Source organism: Sphaeramia orbicularis, chromosome 11 (genome assembly GCF_902148855.1).
Source record: "Sphaeramia orbicularis chromosome 11, fSphaOr1.1, whole genome shotgun sequence".
Taxonomy (NCBI): Eukaryota; Metazoa; Chordata; class Actinopteri; order Kurtiformes; family Apogonidae; genus Sphaeramia; species Sphaeramia orbicularis.
Genome location: NC_043967.1, coordinates 10,276,065 through 10,293,621, shown reverse-complemented (window position 1 = coordinate 10,293,621; position 17,557 = coordinate 10,276,065). Strand labels below are relative to the sequence as shown.

Sequence of the window (17,557 nt, the reverse complement as noted above, 5' to 3'; positions counted from 1 at the left end):
TTGTTTCCTTAATCTTTACAGTACAAGTTCTTTTGCTTGAAGAATCTTTTATTTTTGCTGATCTAAGTTGTCATATTCTGATTTAATTTTTAACTGCATTTTGTATCCTTATTTGTACTGAACAGTCAGTGAAGGGTTTGATTCGCGCGTGTGTGTGTGGTTTTGATGAACTCACACCTGCCTGTGCTGAACTTGGAGAAAAGGTCAATTGCAACGAGAAAGATCTAATTTTACAGCTTTAGAAAGTAGTTGTGGTAAAGAGAGTCGAGCAGAAAAACCAGATTATGAACTAAGGGGATTTTTGTGGTCAAGAAATGCTAGCCTAATAGTGCAGGTGTTAAGCAAGAGCTGTGCACATGCAAATGTACGGTTTTTACTAAATTAACTACGTCAATCCAATAACTCCCACCGCACAGGGTGTGCTTAACTGGTGAAACTGTGTCATACTCAGCACCGACACACGATCTCTGTCTTTTTACGAGTTTAATGAACATCTGCCACTCCACACATGCTTTTTCATCACACTTGTACAGCGATCAATCAGTCAGTTACAGTAGTAACAGCTGTAGCAGCAGGTAATCAACAGCTTGGCTTCACCAGTTAACACACGGCACAACAAGTGAGACAAATCGCTGATGAAATTACAAGGTGTACTGCCGCTAGAGGGCGCAATAAACTAACAAGTTTGAAAAATAGGAGAACTCCATACACAAAAGCATGTGCTTTTCTTAGAATTAGCTTATGGAGTGACTGACATGTTCTGCCCAGTAACTACCATTAACCAATAATAAGCGTACGACGAATGATGTCATTGAATAATGGGAGTCTCCAAGAGTCACTAAAAACTATAAAAAATAATAAAGGAAACTCTTTTTTTGGCGGGCTTTTTCTTTTTCTCTCTGTTTGTAACTTTTTCTATTTTTGCCTAAAGCAATAAATCAAGCTATTGTTTTAACTTTTTAAAACCTCAAACCTTCTTTTTTGGTGAGTTGTTCCTTTCTCCTGGTTTGGTCCGTCCATCCGAAACATAACTGGTGAGTTAATTTAAATTACGCAACCCCTCTCTGGTAAGCAGCCTAAATGGAGTAGTCCAGAGCCACCATTGGTCTAAAAATCTGTAGAACATGCAGCCTTTTGTCCAGATAACCGGAGATTTTTGGTACCAGGGTGGTTTTAAATTTAACGAAACTGGGGCAGTAGTTCATTAACCGAAATAAGTTGTGGTTTTTGAGATTTACTGCTTGCTGCGTGTTTACACTATAACAACAATGTTGTTTTTTTATTGCGTGAAGTATCTGAAATGCCTTAAATGATCTGGGTCACCGAGCTTATAAGTTTGTCACATGTATCGGTCCTGAATCAACAAGTTCAAGGTTTTGGTTATGTGAGGGGCCTCCTTGGCTGGGGAGAATCGATATCCTTTAAGTGAAGCCAGATGTTCTTCTTTGTCAAATAACACCAGATGTTCAGGGACATTTCACGTAAACATCAGACCTATATAAGGGCATGTCACATATAGATCAGGGGACTTCATATTGGCTGATTGTTATATTTGAGTTAAATTAGTTTGTTGTTGTTGATAACTGAGCAGCTGTGGCAGAGGTTTGTGCTATGACTGTTCCTGTCATTTCTGGACAAAAACTCAAAAGTAGATAGAAAACACAAAGTTACATATCTGGGAATCAAAGCAATTACAAAATGGGACAGGAACTGGCCAGAGTTTATGTAGGACATCTCATGCGTGGTGAGATGTCCTAGTGAGATGTCCTAGTCATCAGAACAAACTGTGTGTGTGTGTATGTGTGTGCGCATGTGTGTGATTTTGAGTCTGTTCTCACTCTCAGTACAGGGTGTCCCATAAGTCTCCATACATAGGAAAAATAAACGTTTCTTGACATAAACCATTTTTATTTATATAATATGCTCTATATGACTGCCATTATGTCGGGAACACATTTCAATGCATGTCCTCCACTGCTGAAGAACTATAAAGAAATACATGTTAGAACCATATATGTATGGAATGTATTATGTCTCCTATGTATGGAGACTTATGGGACACCCTGTAGAATGTCAGTTAAGGACAAAAAAAAATGTATGACATAAAACTCTCAATATTACTGCTGCATATTGTATTTTTTTCTTTATCAGACAGTTCTTCATCTTTTTAAATGAATAACCACAGTGTGTTTCTTATTTTCACTTACAGAACATGAAGACAATGTTCCCAGAAGGTAATCACTTTATTTCCACCTTCCATTTTTAATGTACAGTAAAGTTTATTTCTGTTGTGTTGGGCTTGAAGGTACTCAGACTTTATATCAATATATAGGTTAGCTGCAGTGGTATGAGAATTTTACAGTGGGACGATTATCTCAGATGATATCACACAGCATCACAGCGTATGGCATTACATGATTATTATTACATGTTATAATTGCCTCAACGGATTGGAATCAGAATAACCTTTTTTTCTGATTAAACAACTGCTTTATAATGATTCAAATGTGAAATGATTATTTTCTAAATGGAAGCATGTACAAAAAGTAACTGCAAGGAAAAAGAAGCTGGACCCTTTTTAAATGTTAAATCATATCGTATTTCTTTCTAAGCTACATCATTTGGAAAGAAAAATTTGCATACAATTCACTAGATAAGCAAATATGACTTTACACCACAGTATATGATTGCAACCCTTTGTCCATTTTTACTAATTGCTGCTTTTCCCATTTAACCTCCATTTTTGACACCTTTTGCACCTTTTTCAGAAAAACCATTCAACGGTAAAGGTAAGTCAAACTGATTCTTTCACTTCTTTCTTTCGCTGATGTACTTTTAGTGTCCTTAAATCTGTTATTTCTTCCCTAAATAACTTAAGTATAATATTTTTTTCTTTGTAATATTTGCTCTACAGGTCTCCTTCCCTCTATTGTCTTTCTGGATTGTACGGCCACCTTCAGACTTCCCATAATAGGTTTGTTGCTCTTCTGTTTTTGGTATGGATTTATACAACTAGAACGTTAATATAGATAAACTGCCAGCTAAAGTTGATTTTTCACAAGTCAGGGAGCAAGCGTGTTCCTAAGTTAACAATTTCCATGCATTACAAGTGAAAACTGTGAAACTGTAATATGCAACCAGAAATGATTAAAAATCTCTAAATTCATATGACAAGTTTGCCAACCATGAAATTAATCACTGTATATTACATTTGCATGTAATTATGTTGTTATGTTGTTGATATGTAAATATGCAAGCAGTGCCAAAATATCCCCTGATTTAAACTGGTATATGAACAGATGGTCTGGTCCTAGTACAAAGATAGAGGGTCCTAATACTTGTTTTTAATGTGTTTGTTGATTATGTTTCGTTTGATTGCTGTTGTTGTTTACTTCATCTTATTGTTTACTTTATTGTGTATTCATTTGTGTTGCCTTCAAGGATTCATGTATGTATGTATGTATGTAAGTACTCAATTATTTATTTACTTTTCTGGTATGTCAGTATTGGTATGTATGTGAGGATGATAAGTGAGGTTAATTACTTACAAAAGATCTAAGGGACTTGACTTTCATATAGTCTGCTGATAGGAAACTAAAGGATGGTCTGTTGTATGGAGAAGGGGTGGGATTAAATAAGTTATACTTCCTCCCACTCCTTTTCAAATGTGCAAATGAATTCATGTATATGTATAAGTTTTGTTTTGTTTTGTTTTGGGTTTTTTTCCATGACTTTTTACTACCTGTTTTACCTGCCTTAAAGTGCAGTTCCAATTTTCATAACACTATAAAATCTGTATTGTTGCTCCTCTAGGTGTCTATTTCGCAAAACAGTATACAGTTTGTATTTTTTCAATATATAAGGGCATAAAATATCAAGAGTTTTGCTAAGTGCAAGAAATGTCACCAAGATAATTTTTACTTGTTTTTTGTTTGTTTGTTTGTTTGTTTGCTTGAATTAAGCCAACAAATCTTGAATTACGCAAAAAAAAAAATCCACCAATGGAACAAGTGAAAATTATCTTGGTAAGATTTCTTGAAATAAGATTTTCAAGATCTGTTGTCTAAAAATAAGTTCTTATATCTCACGTTCAAGTTGCTCTTTAGGTGATTATGTCTTATTTTAAGTGTGATGAGATATTTGGACTAGAAATGAGAAAAATACACTTGGTAAGATTTAGATTTTTGTAGTGTGTGAACCAAACACTGTAACACAGCTCCAATTCTCCAGTATAACCCCATGGTTACCCCTGCATGTGTGGCTAACACAGTACTACAGGTGTATGTTGCACCCAACGGCTTCAACAGTGCATAGCTTTGTTGTGTCAGTGTGATTCTACATTTACCCCCATGACTGCAGCCAACACAGCACTAAAGCAGAATGTTAGAAGGCCACAACAGAGTACAGCTTTAATGTTTCACTCTGATAAATAAAGTGTCAACAACTACTGATAAGTGAAGTATTATCTTTGCAGGTGTTCTGAAAATGAGAAAAATAAATCTGAATGTGTTAAAAAGAGGTCCAAATGGGTTATAAAAGAGAGAACGCAGACTCTGAAAGTTTGGTACTGAAACCATTCCTAGAGTTTACTGCTGAATTCTGTTGGTCACTCTGAAACCTAAATCAATTTTAGACTGATTAGTTTACATTCCAGACAACTTTTGAGAAGATTTTTAAACAACGGGTCAGAAGAAGGTCAGAGTTTTTAGACCTTTTTGACAAACTGTACTATTTCTACAGAGTTTTAAGTTTAGTATATTTTGACACTCCAGGTCCTATATCGCTGTTCAGACAGGGGAAGGGCTTCAGCTCTTTATTTCATTAGCATCATCTATTAGATCAGGGGTGTCAAACTCAATCTAGTTCAGGGGCCACATTCAGCTAAATTTGATCTGAAGTGGGCCGAACCAGTAAAATAATAACATAATAATATATAAATAATGTCAACTCCAAACTTTTCTCTATGTTTTACAGCGGAAAAAGTAAATTTACATTATGAAAAGGTTTACATCTACAAACTATCCTCTCAAACAATGTGAATAACATGAACAAACTGAAAAAATAAGTGTAATTTTAACAATATTCTGCTTCAGTTTATCATTTTCATATCACACAGATCACAGTGGATCTACAAATACATTTAATAACAGGCAGAATATTGTTAAAATTGTACTTACTTCTCTTAAGGCATTTCAGGTTGTTAATATTTGTTCAGCTTATTCACATTTTTTGCAAAATTTTGCTTCGTTTTAGAGTAAATACATGAAAATATTTATATTTACAAAGAGAAAAAGTTGGATTTGTCATTATTTATATGTTATTATGATAGTGTTTTAGTGAATCCAGCCCACTTGAGATTGAATTGGTCTGAATGTGGAACCTGAACTAAAAGGATTGTTAATATCTTCAGGGTAATTTTTGCATGTCACAGATTCATCCCAAGGGCCATACTGGACCCTATGGCGGGCTGGACCCTGGGCCGCATGTTTGACACCTGTGTATTAGATACTCATTACAGAGGAGAAACAAAATACAAAATCTTGTGCTGTAAATCATCTTTCACTACTAGTGATATGAAGCACACATTTTATTTTGTAATATGAGTGAAAGGAAGTAGTATTCTTGCACAGGTGTAAAACAAATAGGGTTTTTCATTATTGACTGGGTAGGGACATATCTACAGGAGTGGATCACCATTCAATGAGTCCATCATGTCCCCTCACCATGTTTTTTAAAGTCACTCAGAATGGAATGACTTTTTTTTTCTATGGTGCCATTTAGTATGAATATGCATGGGCATTACTTACAGTGTATGAGAATGAACCAGATCTAATGTTCCCTTAACTTAGAAAAGTCAGAATGGACAAAATAAAGACTAGTTCTAACAAGACCCTTTTGTTTTTTTTCAACCGTCAGAGGAAGAGGGCACATTCTGGAATCTGCACGTTCACTGCTACATATCACTAAATATAACACATTGAACCTTTAAATCATTTCGAAGTAATTTGAAATGTCCCCTTCTTCTTTTAGGGTTATCTCAGCTGACGATCTGTTACACTCCAGGGAAGAAAATTTGTTTTTACCTCTGCCATGTATGTGAGGAAAAGTGTTCACCGGACAGGATCAAATCACACTTCTATCACGGAGATCATTACAGCAGTTACTTTGTAAGTTAATAAAACAACTAAAGTGAACCCATGCTTTAAATGTGAAAGGACAGTTTCATTGTAGTTTTTGTACTTTTTTTTTTTTTTTTCTTACAGAGTTATACAAACCCTGATAGCCTGAATTTTGCCTGGATCCCCAGTGCTTCCGTAACACGCCCCCTGATGGTTTGCATCAAAAACGAAGTGGATAAAAACGGAGCTGGAGTGTTACAGGTTTGTACCTATTATGAAGATTTCACTGCCTGTTAACCAGAGTAGGATGTGTATGTGAATTTAAATGTAAAGGCTTTTTTATGTAATCATTTTTTTTTGTTTGTTTGTTTTTGTTTTACACCTTATTGTCTGTTCTCATTTGTTGCTGCATTTGTTGTGACTTCTGCACTATAAACAAAGTTTGATTTGATTTGGAGACAATGTACTGTCACAGACCTTAACATGAATGAAATGACCATGGATGACCCATGCACAGAACAGTCTTATGGAAGTCTATGGAGGTTTCTCAATCTCAATGATGAATCTTTTGAAGATATATTTACATAAAGCTACATCATCAGATTTCGATGGAGGTCTGTTCAAATGTCCAGGACCCTTCACAGATTGAGTGTTTCTTTTGGAGAAATTTCAAGGATGCATCAGAGGTTCTTCTGTGCTGTTAAATTACTCACATTTACGTACTAAATGAAATAGAGCAAACCCCCTAAATAAATTGTTGTAGAAGAAGAAGAAGAAAAAGTTTATTGCCTTAACTGCAACATTTTGAAATGATTGAGTAGCTGCTTGTGGAATTGTTGTACATACATGACTGTCTGAAACTGATTAAAGCATCATCCAGTCTGAGAACAGATTTACAACAAACTCCACTGGAACGGAATGGCATGATTTTGTACTGTGATGGATCATCAATGTGTCCAAATTATAAAATAATTTTAGTAGGATATGCTGTGGTAGGCAATGAAGGAACTTATTTGGAAGCATTTAAATTGCCAGTAAAATCAGCACAAGCTGCAGAGATAGTAGCACTGACACATGCATGTGTAGTAACACAGGATATAGCACTGACAGTTTTCTCAGATTCAAAATATTCATAAAATTTTCAGCAGTGCATGACTTCAGTAAAATTTGGGAAGACAGAGGATTTGTGACAACTGCAGGAAAGCCAATACAACAAGTGGCTTTAATTAAAGAACTACTAGCAGCCTTAATGCTGCCATCACAACACATCTGGAACTCACTTCTATATGTCTGATTCTCACAGTATTCTGCTCTTGAGTTTCTGCTTACATCAAGACTGGTGTATTTTCCATGCACACTTTGGCTAACATTAACATAACTAGAGTATAGAATGTTCCTTTCCTATGGCCAGGCTGTCACCTCCACTTGTCTTCTCACACCTAGTTAATGAAATTGAGGTTTTGCACATATGTCACATGATCAGGTGGTTTTCTGTTTACGATGCCATATTGGTAGGCAAGCTTTCCTTGGATCGTACCACATGTTAAACGATGGACCTGCTAAACTCCTGTGTGCCGTTTATTACTTAGCTTTCACCAAGTATAAGTTAGGCAGAAAGACCGCTGGGTTCCACTGGTGGCAGAGGTGGTTCTGTTCTGCCGACCGCTGTTTATAGTTATTACCGCAGTTAGCGTAGCTTCTCACTATAGTTAGCCTGTGTGTCTGTTGTGCTTAGTGGCGTGGAAAAAAAGAATTGTCATCATGTGGTACGGTGATGAAGACCCCTTTAAACCTACCAGGAGGACTTCCCCTGGACTATCACCCTATAGAGACAGAGTGATTGTGGAGCTACCTGCTCCCTTTGAGTTTCCTCAGCTGGGTGAAGCAGCTGGAAGTGGCAGTTGGAGCTACGGCGGGCAACACCAGTGAGTTCAGCGGGGAGCTGGTGACAATACTCCCCACCCGTCTGTGCAAGTCTGCTTTTCTACTATGGGACAGCCTTCCCCATGAGGTCCAATCAAATTATGCGGCCGTGAAAGAGAAGATGGGATCCACTTTTGAACAGAGACAGTTAATGGGCTGTTTTAGAGCTAACATATCGGCTCGTTCACGAGTTCTGGGCAGAGCCTGGAGGTGTACGGCTGATGTGAGCCGGCTGGAGCTGGGACTCATGTTTTTGCCTCCGAGTTGCCCATGCATCACTGTTGTTAGTAAACACTGAAACTCATCTATGGTGCCTTTATCACAAGCAGACATACTCGCAAATAACAAAACACGCAAACACGAGTCCAAAGAAAAACACAATATAAAGCAACAGTTCTGACTTTCTGGATCCAGATAGTGTGCCTACCAATATGGCGGTGTAAACAACAATCACATGACCAGTGACGTCAGCTGCAAGTCCTCAATAACTACCTTACAAGCACAAAATGCACTAAATGTAATTATCTGGCAATTATAATTATTAGGCAAGAGGACGTAGTTAAAGTGTACCTGCATTGGTCATATTTAGAACATTAATTGTGCTTTATGTATTGCTTACAAGCAAGAGAGGTGCATATTCAAGTAAAAAAATCACCTAAAATGCACCACACTGGACCTTTTTATTATGTGAATTGTGCACAGGGACAGAACCTATGGGGAGCAGCCATTGCCGGCCAGAAGTTACATAGCTGTTGTTGTTTCTGGGTGATTGAGTGCAAGTAAATGTATTTGTTAAGTATGTTAAAGACAGTAATATACTGAAATTCTTACAGTAAGTGAAATAAATAAACATTTAAATCATAGGTAGATTAAAAGTGAAATGGTTTAAAAAATATCAACCCTTGGAATAAATTTGAGAGATGGTTGTTTTAGCTTGCAGCGAACACATAAATACTGCTCCACCTTTATTATTGCCTTTGTAAACAAATTTCATATTTTTTTAACTGCCATGTGTCAATGTGTTGTTGATCCACTATTTGAGGGCAGGACATTTTCTCATCGTGTTGCTATTCCATTCATGAGTGAATTCATCAGAAATATGGATTGTTTTCTGGTCATTGAAGAAAATGACAAAAAGGAAGGATCTTTTAGATTGAGAAACAGCTGTTGGACATTCTTTCACACACTGCTAAGCTAACCATGATAGTTTGCCTGGTTCAGAGCAGACTTGGAGGTTCTCCCATGAAGCCTGGAGAAGCCTCGCTTATTTTGTCAAGTTTGGTTCATTCAAGTAAGAATTTTGTTCCATCACTATGTCTTACACCAATTCCTGCTGAGTTATCATAGCAACCTATACCAATGCACAGCTCTATTCTGGTCCAGGCTAACTTTCGAGCTTACTTTAGCCATGTGTCATAGAATGTCTGACAGGATAAAATGGACTCCTGAAAGACAGCGCGTCACATGAACTTCCTTGATGATTTTACTCATGTCCATCTGGCTATCCATCTATCTCCTTGTGCTTATCTGGGTCTGGGTCATGGGGGCAGCAGCGTAAGCGGAGAAGCTCAGACTTGCCTCTCCCCAGCCACCTCCTCTAGTCCTGCGGAGGGATTCTGAGGTGTTCACAGGCCAGCTGAGTTATATAATCCTTCCAGCGTGTCCTGAGTCTGGCCTGTGGCCGTTCCTGGTTGGACATACCTGAAACGTCTCACCAGTGAGGTGTTCAGGAGGCGTGCTGATCAAATACCACAACAACTTTAACTGGCTCCTCTTGATGTGACGGGGCAGCATCTCTACTCTGAGCTCCTCCCTGATGGATGAACTCCTCAGCCTAACTCTAAGGGAGAGCCCAACCACCCTGCAGAAGAAACGCCTTTTTTCTGCTTCCATCTACGATCTCATTCTTTCCATTGCTACCTACAACCCTTGACCATAGATGGGAGTAGGACTGTAGACTGACCTCTAAATAGAGAGCTTTGCTGTGTAGCTCAGCTCTGTCTTCACCACAACACATCAGTACAGTGTCAGCAGTACTGCAGACGCTGCTGTCAGCCTGTTGATCGCCACCAACAACCAAGGCCTCGGACTTGGAGGCGCTAACCTTAATCCAGGCTGCTTTACAGTTTGGCTCTGACCCTTGTTGTTTACCAAAGACTCATGATGAAAGGATGATGAAGAAAACTGCTGGCACCGTCTCAACTATATAAAAAGATTTTATTAATAGAAGATTAAATATTAAAAAGACCATGAAATGTATGTCTCACCACACTTCTTATATCCTTACACTTTCAAATAATGCCCCACTTTGAGTTTTTCTGGTGAAATTCACCTATCATTTGTGTACTTACATCTCAGTATCTTGCATTTTACCTAGGTGTTATCCTATATTCCAGATTTTCCTTTGTAGTTTATATGCTTTATGTGGCTGTGTGTGCCACACAGTAACTGTAAGATATGACTCTGCAGCTACACTGTTAAGGGTAAGAATGATTGTGATGTTACAGTGGTATTTTCTCTGAATGTTTTCATTGCTTTTATCGGTGCAGATATTGGATTTACCTGAAAACCTGCTCATCAAGGCTCAAAAAGGAACCTATTCTGAAGGTATGTGACCTCATTTATAATAATATAATATGCAGTATTTATTTCTGATGCATATTTTTTTAATACAGTGATTTGATTCTTTCTTCCAGTGATGCATTTGTTCAGTGAAAATGAAAATCTTTCCAAAAATATTGCAGGTGTGTAACCCTAATCCATTGTGCACTTACATGTCTAAATTTTATTTTCTATTTAGATTTATTTATTTTGTCATGTGTGTTTTTAAAGTATTTGTTACATACCTTGTTTTATTTTCTATAGTTGCGATACCAAGCAGGAAAACGATTCAGTCATACTTAAGAAGTGACACCAGACAACATCCACTTCTTGGTGAGTTAAATATCCTGGATAGAACAAATGGGCTATTTCTGGGGGGAAAAAAGAAAAAAAATATGAAACATCTTAACAGGAAAAAAACAAAACAATTTAGGCAGGCTCTTAACAACAGTTAATCCTTTTTAATTTATTTATATTTAAGTTGATTAGTCTTGTTTTTCTGCAATATTATGATAAAATGACTTAAAAGGTGATTTTTTTTTTTATAGGTCTGTGTCATGAAATGAAACCCTTGAAATACTTGAACAAAGAAAACTTACTTGTCCTGGAGAATTTGTTCCACTTTTTACCAGCTCAAAAAAACTAACAAAAAAACACAAGGCAGAACGTCCTAGGGAAATGCACTCACTTGTCCTACATTCAGTCCCTAAGTTTTCATGTTCTCTAAATTGTCAGTTCTTCCATGTTTTGTCCAGTTATGATTCTTTTAATCTTAATTTATGTTTCACTTTCTCCATTGTTAAAACATCTTCAGCCATTGTCTGTTGGTCCTTTGTTGGTGGTGGTCACTATTAGCAGCATTTTAACACTGTAATTGTCGCTCCTCATTACACTTTCTTCTATAAAACTACACCAATACAGTACCACATAACTAGATGATCTTATCTTTACATTTGTTGTGTGTCATCATCATCATCGTCATCGTCCCTTTTTCTTTCTGGTCCTACAGGTATGCAGCACATTGTAGAGTGCATTTGTGCTGGGCAGAAGTGGAAGAGCCACTACCTCTGCACACTGTGCCGCCTTACTTTAACCACCAGCATGATCGTCAAACATGTCCTGAGCTTTGACCACATCTATTCTTATTTTGTAAGTAGCTGTGACACTATTGAAAATGCAGTATCAATAACAGAAGGTCAACTAAAAATGTAAGTTAAGACCAAAGATTGTCCACAAGACCAGCTAAATCCTTGAACTCACTAACGGGGGTGCAGTCAAAAATAAAACCTCATGTCATCCTCCCAGATTATACCCACAATCACCAATCAATGTAAGTAAGGGTGAAAAAGCTATACTATACAAGGCATGATAGATAACAGCTGATGTGGGGTATATGAATTCATGACAGTTATGGGACTATTATGTATGTATATACTCTTACAGGAAACACTTTTCTTCTACTTTAATTAGGAAAATGAATTCACATATATTATTGCTATGTACTGTACTGACAAAATTATATCACTTATCTACATTGATGTAATCCTTCAGTGATCTGACTTCAAACCTCCAGTCTTACTGCACTCACGCGGTCATGTCTTACAGAACATTCTAAACCCCCTTGACCATGAAAATCTGTCCACTTGTAAACCTCTGTTAGTGTCAGTCTAAGACTGACGCCTCTTTGGCGCTGTTTAGTGAAAGCTTTGTAATCATTTTTCCATTTAGCCGCTTGCCGTCAGCCACAAAAACTGCTGAAGACTGAATAAGAATCCTGAGACTAGCGTCTGTCTGTGCTCATTGTAAAAGGTCAACTAGCTTTTATTACCCTTGTGTAACCGTTTTAGACCATATTTAAGCTGGACAACTGCCAGTCCAGCTCAGACTTACAAGGCTGGCTCTGAGGGCTTGTATTGTCTCAATTGTAATTTTGCAAAATTACAGTTATTGTGATCCCTCGATCAGAGTGTTGATGATTTCTTCGTCTCAGAGTGCTAGTAAATCCATTACAGCCTTTATCTAATTGCACAGCACATTCTCTGTTAACAAGAACAGTAGCCGCCAAATGTATCAGAGAATATGAAGCATCACATGATTAGTGTTGTTTGACCCCATCATATGTTTTCCTCCATGTGAAAGGGGTTGTGAACCCATCTTGACCCCCCAAGAGAGCCCTTGATTAAGACAGTAATTTAGGCCCGAGCCGAGTAAAGCCGGTGCAGGGCCTGTTGAGTCTGCAGTGGGCGCATGGGGACGAAATCGCCAGTGACGCGGTCGCCTTTCGCCACTGTCGCCACTCTCACACATATTCACATTCACGGCACTGGGACAGACATGTGGGGGAGCTCGAGAGCTTTCAAATAAGGCCAAATATGTGGTTGCCATAGAAACGGCTATATTGTTCTTGTGCTCAGATTCTTATTTTATCTGTCCAGCAGGAGAAAATTCTTATTTTTCTCCTGCTCTTTGAGCTCAATTTTGACCCTCTGAACATTTACGAAAACTCACCAAATTTTGCGTAAAATTCAGAAGTGCGAGAAATTGAATTTACATATAGGTTTCGTAGAGGTCGGTAAAGAAATGTTGCGGCAGCACCCCCTTGAAAAGTGGAAATGCATTGCGCCAATGGGAGCTCGTCCAGCGTAACGTTTGTCGTAGAGCCACGAAAATCGGTACACAGATTCATCATGAGGAGACAAACAAAAAATATTTTATGGCCACGCCCCTAAACCAACCCTTAGTCGGCCATATTGGATTGAAATTTCCAAAATGCTGAGTCAGCGTTTTCGCTGACGTATTTTAACTATCTCCTCCTAAGCCGTTTGGCCGAATGAGCTCAAAATCGGTGTACAGTATCTAGAGAAGTGGGACATCAAAAGTTATCCGAATTTTTTGAATTGGTGTCACCGTTTTTGTGCGACGAGGTTACAAACTTTGCGAAGTTTTTTCGAAAATTTGCCATCACAAAAATTGCTTCAGCTCAGACATACAAACACCGATTTGGCTGAAATTTGACTCAGACGTCTATCTCCCAGGCCTACACCCATTTATTGAAAGAAATTGAAATTTCGCACCATAGCGCCCCCTACAAATGTACATTTACAAAAATGACATCAGTTCGGACATACGAACACCAATTTGGCTTAAATTTGACTCAGACATCTTTCTCCCAGGCCTACACCTGTTTGTCAAAAGAAACTGAAATTTTGCACTACAGCGCCCCCTACAAAAATTTTTAATATTTTTTTATTAAAATTGCCTCAGTTCGGACATATGAACACCGATTTGGCTCAAATTTGACTCAGACGTCTATCTCTCAGGCCTACACCCATTTATCAGAAAAATTTGAAATTCGGTGCCATAGCGCCCCCTACAATTTTACCTTTACGAAAATTACTTCACGTTAGACATACAAACACCAATTTGGCTCAAATTTGAATCAGTTGTCAATCTACCAGGCCTACACCCATTTATCAAAAGAAAATGACATTTCGCTAAATAGCGCCCCCTACAAATTTACCTTCACGAAAATTGCATTAATTCAAACATACGAACACCGATTTGGCTCAAATTTGACTCAGTGGTAAATCTCGCAGGTCTACACCCATTCAAAGGAAGAAATTCAATTTTAGCTGCATAGCGCCCCCTACAGATTTACTTATACTAAAATTTCTTTAGTTTGGACATAAAACCAAAGATCTGCCTCAAATTTGAATCAGTTGTCAATCTCCCAGGCCTACGCCCATTCATCAGAAGACATTGAAATTTGGTGCTAGAGCGCCACCTGCTGAACGATGGACATACTTCTACTGGACGTGCCCGTGGCGAGGGCCTCTAGATGCCGCTTGCGGTTTTAATCTTGCTCTTGTTCCTGTTAGAATTATGTCACTGGCCTATCCTCTTGTGTATATAAGGCTCACTGCTCTGTTCCAGCTCACTCTCTCCTACAACTCAGCCTTGTGCCTTCGTTCCGGGGGGGTCTTTTCTGCAGAAAACAATAAACTTACACAGAAGACCAGTTTTGTCTTTTGAGCTCTCTATTGACAGATTTTTCCACCACAGTACAGACCCTGAATTTGGGAAGCACAGTTGTAGGGTAAGTGTATCATTGACATCCATTCTGGTTTTGTGTAGGAAGCGTGGCACCCCTCTACTCTGATGGCAAAGCAGTGTTATATGGACAACTCACAATCCTTTTCTTCATTGATGCTGGATCTTGCACATCAGTCACAAAACATTCTTGGAACTGCCAATAGTGATATAAAGGTAACAGTGTTTAAATATCTTCATTACTGTATATGAAGTAGTGTTTGTTCCACTTTCCCAAAGCTTTTTGTTTGTAGTAGTGGAATTTATTTTCTGTTGCAGCAAGTGATCCTGGAGCCTGATGTATTCACATCAGTGAAGTTGGCTTGTTATGACAAAGGTGGATATTTTCCTCTTACAATTTAAGATTATATTGTACATTTCAAAATAAATCAAGATTTCTGTTTTACTAATTGAGAATATTGGATTTTCAGCCCTGAAGGAACTTGAATCAATCACAAAGAACGAAACTGAACACAGTTTAATAACAAGCATCAAACCGGGAAACAAGCTGGGTAAGTTAGTACAGTTTAAAACTGTAAGAAGGTGTCAAAGTATTTACATTGTATATTGCGACATGAAATATTTAGTATAATTTTTTTTTTATTATATGCAAGACCGTGGTTTGAAAGTATTCTTAAATGTAATATCACTGACAGTCACATGTTGGCTCTAAAAATTAAATTAAAAAAATGGAAATATACCCCTGCCTGCCCCAGAAGGGTGTCCATCTGTCTGTCCGAGATTTTTATCCAGCTGATTGCATTGTGCATTAAGACCTGCTGTCTGAATGTAGCCTTAGAAAGCTGATGTGCAACGAGTGGGTTCATACTGCTGCACACACAAAAAAAGGCAATGAGGTCACGCATGGAGAATGCCCTGAGGCATATGACCAAAAAAACAACAACAATATTATCAAACAAAAGGAGTTCAGGATGGTTTAAAATATTCACTGTAAGTGATATTTGCCATTTATGTGTAATTATTAATATGGCAATTTGAGATAATTTGGCCATTAGGGTATAGTTTGACCTGTACATGATCTGCTCTGAGGGATAGTAGACTATTGAAGTGAAACCAGCCCCTCCCTCTTATCAGGGAACAGGGGAGAAGAAACCCAGGCTCACAAAAGAAGTGCTGTACTCAGCAGAAGTAGGCTGTGAGCGAAGGCCATTCTTGGAGGAGTCTCTCCTGCTTCGGCAGAAGTTCGTGCCAAAATAATCATGCTGGTTAGTGAAATCAGTATTTCCTCTACGTATATAAGGTATAGGTCCGAGCCATGAGGGTCAGAGTAGTTCTGGTGTGCTTTGTGTCACTGTGAATTTTTTGTCGACAATAAAACTGTGTTGTCTTGAATGCCTACTTCTCCTGGTGATTCAGTCGAAGACAGATTAGAAGATTCTTTGTGAACAGAGCAGAGCCTGGTCAGAGACTGAGGCCCCATTTTGATTTAAGACGTCTATTTCACAATAATATGACTGCGGCTGTGGTACTTTTCTCAGAACAGATATGAATGAACACTGTATAAATAACTTAATTAGGAAAACACATGGCTTCTATAATGTATAAATAACTTAATTAGGACAGTGTGTAAGTGGACCAGGAGGATAACATACAATTTCCCAACATATTGGCCCCTGAATGTTGTGGACTGTTCACATTTCACATTTCATAGCATTGTTCTGACTCTGACTGAATGCTGTATGGTATGGGTCAGAGGTCTGTCTGTTAAACTGGCTGAGAGGTTTTTGTAACTTTGAGTGCTTTACCCTGAGTTTTAAATGTTAAGCAGAAGAGGAACTCATGTAACTGGAATCACTTTGTTTTTTTAGAGCCGAGCCGTCCGAAGCTGCACAGTTCTGTTATCGGCTCCATGGACACCATCTCTGCGCCAAAGTCCACATCCACAAACCCCCCAAACAAAGCAAAACAAGAAAAAAGTCTAGAAAAACAGAAAGGGGAGAGCGTCTCGACAGGTAAATACACCACCACAGAATTCCAATGAGTCGAAACAATTTAGAGGGGTTATTGTGTTATTGCATATTATTGTGTGGGTCAGTTTATCTTACACATCTTACACATTTTGCCTGGTTTACCTATAGCCCATGTGTAAGTGAAAAAAACTAAACTAACACATCTTCGCTCTGAAATGTTTATTGTTTTTTTTATTAGAAACCAGTCTGGTGTAAATACTCTTTTTTTGTTTTGTTTTGCAGAGTGTGGGTCTGAACAGCCATTCTACGTACTACGTTGCCAGGTGCACAATTATCGTAGTAATTTTCATGGAGTACTACTGTTATTATTATTATTATTATAACCATTCAAGAATTTTAAATTAAAAAAGTTGCACCTTGTATTTGATTGCTGCGTCGCTTGGCAGGATTGCAATATGATCTTTCAAGAGGAATCTCATTACCGCACCCATACAGTAAAAATGAAACACCTGAAGGTAATGTAGTCTAACGGAACATCTCATAGAGTTGCTATTTGTGAAACCTTAGCTAATATAAGATGTATTTGTTCTATTTTTTTTCCCAGATGGTAAAAAGAATCTTTAAAGTTGATGCCATGCCTGGCCAAGCAAGTAAGCTTTTACTCATCTCATCTGTTGAATTTTCTGACCATAGCTTTAAAAGTTTCTCAAACCATGCTGTTGTGGAAATCTGAACAAAGGGTGTCAAACTCAAGAGCTCAGTTTTGTTGTTTTATTAAAGATTTTGCAAAAGGTCAGTATTGAGTTGTGGGAATTTTTAGTGTTGCTCCGGCAGACAGAAGAAATTAAAATTCTTGTGAGATAAAGCCTCCTTATTGTTCATAAGCAACAAGCT

General features: G+C 38.0%; 1 protein-coding gene across 6 annotated transcripts in view; it reads left to right on the top strand.

Annotated features, from left to right (window-relative positions):
- The window catches only part of LOC115428381 (uncharacterized), a 73,345-nt gene that overhangs the window by 23,381 nt on the left and 32,407 nt on the right, over window positions 1–17,557 (top strand). For all 6 annotated transcript variants that reach the window (XM_030147393.1, XM_030147394.1, XM_030147391.1 and 3 more), the window contains exons 3-18: window positions 2,210–2,234; window positions 2,769–2,789; window positions 2,915–2,974; window positions 6,031–6,167; window positions 6,264–6,380; window positions 10,592–10,649; window positions 10,739–10,786; window positions 10,908–10,976; window positions 11,653–11,792; window positions 14,778–14,909; window positions 15,012–15,069; window positions 15,164–15,244; window positions 16,562–16,705; window positions 16,946–16,986; window positions 17,110–17,178; window positions 17,268–17,313. In XM_030147393.1, coding sequence (XP_030003253.1) covers window positions 2,210–2,234; window positions 2,769–2,789; window positions 2,915–2,974; window positions 6,031–6,167; window positions 6,264–6,380; window positions 10,592–10,649; window positions 10,739–10,786; window positions 10,908–10,976; window positions 11,653–11,792; window positions 14,778–14,909; window positions 15,012–15,069; window positions 15,164–15,244; window positions 16,562–16,705; window positions 16,946–16,986; window positions 17,110–17,178; window positions 17,268–17,313 — 1,246 coding nt within the window. The remainder of the gene's footprint in view (window positions 1–2,209; window positions 2,235–2,768; window positions 2,790–2,914; window positions 2,975–6,030; window positions 6,168–6,263; window positions 6,381–10,591; window positions 10,650–10,738; window positions 10,787–10,907; window positions 10,977–11,652; window positions 11,793–14,777; window positions 14,910–15,011; window positions 15,070–15,163; window positions 15,245–16,561; window positions 16,706–16,945; window positions 16,987–17,109; window positions 17,179–17,267; window positions 17,314–17,557) is intronic.